This window comes from Hippocampus bargibanti, linkage group LG03, assembly GCF_051943395.1.
Source record: "Hippocampus bargibanti isolate YZ-2025 linkage group LG03, ASM5194339v1, whole genome shotgun sequence".
Taxonomy (NCBI): domain Eukaryota; kingdom Metazoa; phylum Chordata; class Actinopteri; order Syngnathiformes; family Syngnathidae; genus Hippocampus; species Hippocampus bargibanti.
In genome coordinates this window covers 358,851-367,796 of record NC_142736.1, presented here as the reverse complement: position 1 = coordinate 367,796, position 8,946 = coordinate 358,851, and the positions used below count along the sequence as shown (strand labels likewise).

Here is an 8,946-nt window from a genome sequence, read left to right as displayed (position 1 = left end):
TCCATAATCCAGCGCATATAGCAATATTTTACATTTTAAGACTCACACTGAATACTCCGAAAGTCTTGTTTTTGAGTTGGTGACGAGTCCGTACGTGACGTCACTGAAGGAACGCCGCTGACCGAAAAAAGGACACATTGTAGCAGTTCTTCCATCACGTCAATGCATTTTGCTGTACTTTGGTCTGAAAACGTCGTGTAGGACCAAAAAGAGGCAGAAGAGGGCGACAAAGCTTTATGTAAGAAATTAATCAGCCTGTGGAAACAGACTGATTAATTCCTTACACGGCTTTGTCGCCATTTTCTGCCTCCTTTTTGGGTGCGAAATTTCCCACTACTGATGCCTCAAAATGACACGGAATAAATTCTTTAATGATTGCAAACATGTATGCTTTCTTCTTCAGAACTATTTGAATCATATTCATAACTGGCTGAGTAACAAGAAAGCATCTTCTCCGAATCTGAAGCCATCGTTTTGATTCTCCATCAAGGCAAGACGTCTTGGGGTGACGCCACAGACAAGGGGGCGGGACCTTCTGAAACTGGCCACTTCCGGGTTCAAATTGAAGTACTTTTTCGACACTTGAAGTCATTTTTGTTGGTGTTTTGCATTTGACTAAAAATATCAGCACTGCGTGTTTTGCGTATTTTAGATGCAATCAAATGTTTTTCTGATGTCAGTTAGGAAATAAAAAAGTGACGTCAATTGTCCTTTAAGGTTGTGAGCATTTTCCTCCTGCTAAGAGTTGTACTGAGCATTCTGGCATGACAGCATTGGCGTAATGAGCTTCTGTGGGATGATAGAACTTGATGACTTGTTGAAGGGCTCGATAATTTGATGTAGAGCTACTTAAAAGTGCTGCTAATTTTGTGTCGGACAGCACGGGGGAGCTTTAACTTCTTGACATAACGAGCGCTCTTATATTTTCTGCTGGAATGAGAGGATATGTTGCTGGGAAGAAGAAAAAAAAATAGGACCAACTTCACATATTTTGCTAGTAAGTAAAAGTGGCTGTCGGTTTGCTGCTCGGACACTCAACGATCAAATTCTAAATTTAGGCGAATGGTTGATTGCTGTTTGCATCAAGTGTACAGATGGCTTGTGCGGGTTATTTGTGGAGCCTCATTGATGGGATATTTTAACCTTGCAGTCTACACTTTGCCTTTGAACTATCAATAAAGTTGAAACGAGTCCAACTTTCACTGTGTTTTCTATCCATTTTCTCACTCTCTCTCTGCCGTGTACCTATCTATTTTTGTGTGCAGCTGTGTTTCTGTAACCCCCCCCCCCCCACACTGCTGCGTGCTTGGCCAATCACGTGCGGCTTTGACCGAAGACTGGGGGCAGGTAATTGAGGACAAAAATAGTCGGCTGCCATTTTCCTGTTAGAACGGGCTCGTTCGCAAACGACACATCACTCATGGTGGCACTCCGTGTGTATCCCGAAAAATAGTTCGTATGCCACGATTCAATTATTGTGAATTTATCTTTCGTAAGCTGAAAAATTCGTTAGCCAAGGTGTTCGTAAACTGAGGTATCACTGTACTTGGATTGGCATCTTGACATGAGAGATTTCACATCAATTTGTGGAAAGATTGGAACCCTGTATAAGGTCATGGTCGGATGTGCCTTCATTTTCTTTAAAAGACGACCTTGCGCCTTATAAATCCAGTATGCCTTATATGTGACGACATATTAAGCCACAGCAGGTCTTACGACTCCTGTAAACAGCCGCCGACTACATTTTCCCGCCGTAGAAGTCCCACATTTGAGTTTGCGACCAACGGGTGGCGCCGTAGGGCCTCGTCGGTAGCTGCACGAGTTTTGGTCGTTTTAATCTGTGACAGTTAAAAGGCCTCCCGGCACAATCATTCAGTGTCAAGTCATTGTTTGTTTCACCTTGTCAGATTTGTTTCGTGTTGTCATGTTTTACTCATGGTTTTGTTTGCTACTTTGGACCTTTCTGTTGTGATGATTTTGTGTTCCTGTTGACTTTATTTCACCCAATTTGGCAATTGCACCCTCATCCTCCTTCCTGCCTGCTTTATTTGGTGTCCACCAACACCACCACCGCCTTGGAAATTATGACAAGTGGTGCATGGCGTATCATTTCGGTAATTCCTTTTTTTTTTTAAATCAATTTTGTCATCATTTTCTTGTTTTTTTTGACACGATGACTAGAAATGGAAAATTATTGTGGGTTGTTTTTTTTTTGCATTTAGTGTCCCCCAAAAATGTCTGACAATTTTAGGGACAACAAAAACCTCCAAGGAACATACAAGTTTTAAAGATTGGTTATCTCTGAAAATTATATTTATTATTGTATTCTAAATCCTGCAATATTTTTGAGCTCATAAAAATGCAGAAAATACCACATATACATTATACGATGTTGCAATTTCTATTTTTGTGTTTCACATTAAAAAAATGACAATTCAGGCGAAATCCTGTTTTAAAATATGTCATTCATTGAAGGTGTGATTACAATGCGGTGCGCCTAATGGTGCGAAAAATACAGTGAATAATTTTCTGTTTTTGGAAAGCAGGCAATAAAAATGCTAATTAAAATAACGTCATGAGATAAGAGCCTCTGCGCACATTACTTCCTCTTTCGAATCCGAGCCAAAAACATGGGCCCCCAGGTCTGACCAGGCTGGGGAACCACCAGGATGCCCAGACGGCGGTCGTACGAGGAGGACGCGGGTCGGGTGTTAGCTAGCGGTCGACGTTGCGCGGGGCTAAACGTGAAGTAGCTCGATAAGGGATGAGCAATCTCCTCCCGGAGGTCCTCGGGTTCGGCTTCGGGACAGTCCCGGAGGGCGGCCTCCACCACGCCAAAGTTCTCCCGGCTGGACATGGTGCACGTCGAATAGACCACCGCGCCCCCCGGACGCACCGCTGACAGCGCAGAGCTGGAAAACAAAATGGCGGGCGGGGACATCGAGGCTGCACTTCAGGACACGTTGTCAAAAAAAAAAAAAAAAGTTTTTGATGCCAAACGGAGTGACGGTAAAGGTTCCTTTTCTCTCATTTTGGAATGTTGCCAGCGGTGTGGATGAATATTTCAAAAAGCCCCAACATGATGCAGTGCCCGAAAGGAAAAAATCCACTTCAATAATAAACACATTAGGTTAAATTATGACCTCCCTGTCGCCTTTCTAATTATTTTGATTAACCTCGTGGCCGCTGATTACAATCGAGTGACTGGAATGTCATTTCACTCCGTTACTCACATAAATAATAAATAAATAAATAAATAAATAAAAAGCTCCTCTTTCCGATGGGATTGGCATGCACGCAGGAAAATCATTTGTCATTTGCACTCAAAAATAAAGAAATCAAGTAGTTGGAAAAGTACAACTGTCGTCCGGGAACAAATCAACCGTTAGAACAGAGGTCCCCAAGCCCCGGGCCATCGGTCCGCGGGTCATTTGGTACCGGGCCGCGCAGAAAGAATAAATAATGTACAGAATTTCCGTTGAGTCGGAACTATGTTTTATTTTGTTTTGTTTTCAAAAGGGTTGGAGCGCTACTTCCCAGCCACAAAAGACCCACAAAGTGGCAGGGAACGGATCGGCAACCCGTTTGTCAACAAAGCAGGTGAATCCAGCATGTCTGCGCAAGAGGAAGAACAACTGCTGGAGATGGCAAACGATGGCGGACTTCAAAGTATGTTTGAGACAACAACAACAACTCTGCCGGTGTTCTGGATTAAAGTGATGGCCGAATACCCCGAGATCGCCACGACAGCGCTGAAAACCCTGTTGCCCTTTCCCACATCTTATTTGTGTCAAGCGGGGTTTTCTGCAGTGACAGCAACCAAAACAAAACGACGGAGTAGACTGGACATTTGCAAGACACTTTGGGTGTCATCGACTCCCGTTATCCCGAGATGGGACCGTTTCGTTGCAGAGAAACAAGCTCAGGGCTCCCGCTCATTCAGTTGTAATGAGCGCTTTGACTTGTTTTTGGGATCTATCTTATTTTGAAGGCTCGTTTAAACATTACCATGGTGAGCATCGAGCGTTAAAGGACAACCGACGTCACTTTTTTGTTTTTTAACTGACACCAGAAAAACATTTGATAGCATCTAAAATACCGAAATCACACAGGATGATATTTTTAGTCCAATGCAAAACAACAATCAAAATGACTTCAAGTGTCCCAAAATCTGCAAAAAATTCAGCTGCAAATTGGGCATTTTCAGAAAGTACATATGTAACATCGTCTCTGCCCCTTAAAGGACAACCGACGTCTCCGGACAAGTTGTGTCCATCATTTGTAAAATGGCTTCAAATGACTTCTACTGAGCGTATTTGACAAAGATTCCACCGCATATTAAAGCTAGATTTGACCTTTTAAGACTCGCAATGAATATTCCGGAAGTCTTGTTTATGAGTTGGTGACGAGACCGTACGTGACGTCACTGAAGGAACGCCCCTGACCGAAAAAAAGACACATTGTAGCAGTCCTTCCATCACGTCAATATATTTTGTTGTAATGTTTGGTCTGAAAACGTCATGTTGCACCAAAAGCCGCCAGAAGAGTGCGACCAAGCTCCATGGAAGGAATTTATCAGCCTGTGAAAACGGGCTGATTCATTCCTCACAAGAATTTGGACGCCATTTTCTGCCTCTTTTTGGGTGATACATTTCCCCCAATGTTGCCTCAAAATGGCACGGAAGGACTTCTTTAATCGATTGCAAACATGTATGCTTTCCTCTTCAGAACTATTTAAAACATATTCTTAACTGGATGTGTAACAAGAAAGCATATTCTCCGAATCTGAAGCCATTGTTTTGATTCTCCAGCAATGCAAGACGTCTGGGGGCGGGACTTTCTGAAAATGGCCAATTCGCAGCTCAATTTTTTTTGCAGATTTTGGACACTTGAAGTCATTTTTATTGGTGTTTTGGTGTATTTGACTAAAAATATCATACTGCATGTTTTGGGTACTTTAGATGCTATAAAAGGTTTTTCTGATGTCAGTTAGGAAACGAAAAAGTGACGTCGTTTGTCCTTTAAAAGAAGGCAAAAAAAAGCGTTAGAAGACTGGAAATGGGGGAGGGGGACAAGATCTTGACTTGCCGTAGAAGTTGGACTTGGAGCTGGGGCAGCCTGCCTCTTTCTTGTAACCTCTGTTCCACCTGCTGGCCAGCAGACGAGAAGAGCCAGCTTCTGTCATTGGAGCAAGGAGCGTCAACCAGGACCTGTCACGCAGACGCCGACATATGCGAGTGAGATGTTGTTCATGCTCCGTTGATAATACGCTTTTTTTTTTTCACCCCATCCCCCCCCCCCCCTGGAGTAGTTACCAAGACCCTCACAATTAAAATACCTGTGAAATAGAATATGGCCAAATCAGGGAACAAATAAATACATTAATTATTAATAACAATACGTAAATAAGTAACTGAATAAACCAAAAAAAAACATAAATAAATAAAGGCAAAATATAAATAAAAATTTAAATAAAAAAAAACGAGTGGAGTAGTTACCCCTACAATTAATATACCTGTGAAAGAGAATATGGTCAAATCCAGGAACATTAAATAATAATAGCTAGTTAGCTAACTGTCTAGCTGGCTATCTATTAGCTAGCTGGCCAGCTTTCTATCTATTTGAGTTACTTGCGGGTTGAGTGAATGCTGGCGCATGTGGCTGCCGCTTCTCACCTGCAGAAAAACTGATCCTGTGATTGTAAAGTGACCTTGAGAGTTTTGAAAGGCGCTTAGTAATGAAATGGATGACTATTATTATTATTATTATTCTTGAAATATTCCACTTGTAAGTCTCACGACACAAAATGGTTTTCATTTGTTCAACTGATTTGATGGTTGGTGGCTATTATATTATTTGCACCGAGAAATCACTTGATACGATGATAATGGCAGCGCTTTGCTTACTTTGTCATAAATCCCCGCCTGACTTTGCCCGACGGATCGTCCGTCTTGGGCCAAGATGGCCACTCGGCTGCTCAGTGAGCGCGGCAGAAAAGACTCCAAGGTTTTGGTCAGCCGCTCGCGTCTCTGAGGATCGGGTTCGTTACAGCAAAGGAAGCCTTGGGAGGAATTAGAGAGAGAGAGAGAGAAAATGGAAAGGAGGTAGGAATTCAAATGCTTTTTTTGTTCTCACTTTTGGAATGAAGCTAATACTTGTGTCAACCTGTTAGACACTGCGGCCTTACTAACGGCTCCATTTTTCCTTACTGACTATCTGACGAGCTAGCTAGCTAGCTGGCTAACTAGCTATCTGATCATAATACATGTCATTTCTAAGCGTCAACCTGGAATAACTCGGATAGAAAGTTAGCTAGCTAGCTAATAGATGACTAATAGCTACCTAGCTAGTTCGATAGCAAATTGCTAGCTAGCTAGGGAGCCAGCTAGCTAGTTAGATAGCGAGTAGATTGCAAATAAATAGCAAATAGATAGCTAGCTAGATAGCAAATGGATAGCAAATAGCTAGCTAGCTAGCCTTACAAAACTCTCAAGGTCACTTGACAGTCAGCTTTTCTGCGGGTGAGCAGCTGCAGCCACATACGCCAGCGTTGACTCAACCCGGAATAACTCAAATAGATAGAAAGCTGGCCAGCTAACAGATAACTAATAGATAGCTAGCTGGCTATTTATCTAGCTAGCTAGCTATCTGAGGGGGGTGGAGTTTGTGTGTCATTTAGCCTCTGAGTCTCTCTTCAACCTTTTGAATGGATTTCAACTTACGACCGTTTCGACTTACGACCATTTGGCCGGAAGGGAACTCGGTCGTAAGTGGGATGTTACCTGTATATTTCCGGAATGTCGTTCAAAATGGAACTCCCACATTTCTGATGTTTTTGTTTTCTGAGCTAGTGATTATTTAAAGCGTACAAAGTCGCGCCGCTCCGTTTGACGATTAATTGTTTAAAGGGCCGCTTCAGTAAAAGCAGAGTCACCCGGAGTGGCGCACTGCATCATAGCAAAAGCTTTGCCCCCGGGAGCAGCGCAAAGATCCAAAACTTTCTCTCCATCTCCGAGCCGCAGAGCGAGCACCGGCAGCAAGGAAGCGGCGTTGAGGAGGTAGTACTGCTTCAGCTGACCGGGCCTGTGCGCCTGCGACGGAAAACGCAGCGGAAAGGGGTGGACGTAACACTGAAGACCCCAGCCACTTTCCCATTGAGTCTGTTGAGCGCTCGGACACTCGGGGGAAAACCCCACGGGTGGTTGACGGACGGCGCGCAAAGCGCCGGGCGACGTCAAGGCTTCTTTTTGAGGCAGTAGGCTGGAAAAGCCTTTTGACAAGAGGACACGCTTGACGTCTGTCACCGCGCTAAAGCGATTGAGCAAGACGCCGTACTGCCAAGAGGGAGGGTCGAGCAGCACCGATCTGTCAAACAGAAAATGGATAGCAGGCATGAAACATGGGAAGGCAATTAAAAAATTAAAAAAAAAAAACAGCGTGGTAATATCGGCGATAATACCAACCTCACAGATGTCCACAAGTCCCCGAGCTCTTCACCGTACTGATGGTCAAAATGTTCTAAAATGAGCTGGCATGAGGGTCGTTCTTTTTTACGTGTCCTGATTACCTGTGACAAAGAGAATACCAAGTGCTTTTTATTTTGAATCATTGCCATATAGCAGGGGTGGGAAAACTTTTTGGCTAGCGGGCCACAATGGGTTCTAAATAAATAAATAAACGAATAAATGAATAATTAAAGAAGTAATGAATGAATAAATAAATACATAATTAAAAAACACGTGTGACGTGTCTTACGTGATAACAAAATGTACCCAGTAGGCTGGCAAATTTTCGTAAATGTCCCAATACGAAGCAATATTTTTTCTGTCTTGTTATTTATCAATGTATTTGTTTTTTGTGTTTTTTTTTTTACTCCACTTGTAACACATCTGAATTTTTAACCAAAGTATTGATTACGTCCGTTGATTTTACGTCTGCTGTTGTCAAGGTGTAACGCAGTGGCAACATCTGCTGGACACGGTTTGAAACGCAGGCTGCATAAACTGCACGTGTTAAAAAAAAATTACGATCACCCTTCAACGCCTGAAATTAAGGAATGTGTTCGTCTCAGTTTTATATACTGCAAAAAAAAGCAGGAGCAAGTACCAACCGCCTGATCGACAAATCATAACCGAAACACGTGCAGAGAGACGAGAAGTATTTTAGGAAGAGACGAGAAGTCCCGGTGATTTGTTTACCTTGGGACTGGACGCTTGTTTTGTCTTCATGTGTTTTCGAACAACATCACGATGAGTTGACGAACACAGAAGCCTGAGCGTTAGAATCCCTCTTCCGTCATGTAATATTCTCCTTAGATACGCTGCAAACGGAAACATTTGCTATCCTTCATTCAGAAGTCAGAGACTCTCATTTGAACAAGACAGTCTTACAGGAGCACCGGAAATGTCACCGTTTCTTATTCTACGCCAAATTTGACTATCGGTGTTCCCTTATTACGGTTGACAGCGCCACTGGCGGACATGACAATAAAGCGTCGCAACTCATAGTGTGCACTAACACACGAAGAAAGTAGAAATAAGAAAAAATCTGTTCACACGACGCTCGTGAGGATAGCCAGTCAAGAAAATAGTAGGATGAAATTGTTTGACGAATGACAAGTATGCATGAATGCAATACAGTACTACGATTCAAAATGTGATTAATCCATACACTGTCAATATTCATGTTGATGTCTGTTTAATTAATTTGACCGTTTATCATATAATATTGTTCATATTCTACTGTTCATAGTCGAAAAAGATTTCACTGTTTTATGCTGATTTTACGACAACCGAAAACGATCGATTTCCCGGTTCAAGATGGTGGCAAAGTTGCATGCCCGCAACCTGCTTGTTGACGCGCATGCGCACACGCAGGGACACGCCAATATCTTCAAAATTAGCGAACAGACATTTCCTTTATCCTTATAATTGACTTTGTATATGT

The 8,946-nt window shown here is 42.7% G+C and overlaps 1 protein-coding gene across 1 annotated transcript; it reads right to left on the bottom strand.

Annotated features, from left to right (window-relative positions):
* Positions 1–2,285: 2,285 nt before the first annotated feature.
* On the bottom strand, positions 2,286–8,926 carry nsun3 (NOP2/Sun RNA methyltransferase 3). The gene is made up of 6 exons (XM_088991398.1): positions 8,199–8,926; positions 7,464–7,567; positions 6,935–7,365; positions 5,907–6,061; positions 5,089–5,210; positions 2,286–2,912 (listed from the first exon to the last, which is right to left on the bottom strand). Exons 1-6 carry the CDS (start codon positions 8,334–8,336, stop codon positions 2,600–2,602), a joined length of 1,263 nt encoding a protein of 420 aa, XP_088847524.1. The 5' UTR covers positions 8,337–8,926; the 3' UTR covers positions 2,286–2,599.
* Positions 8,927–8,946: the final 20 nt, after the last annotated feature.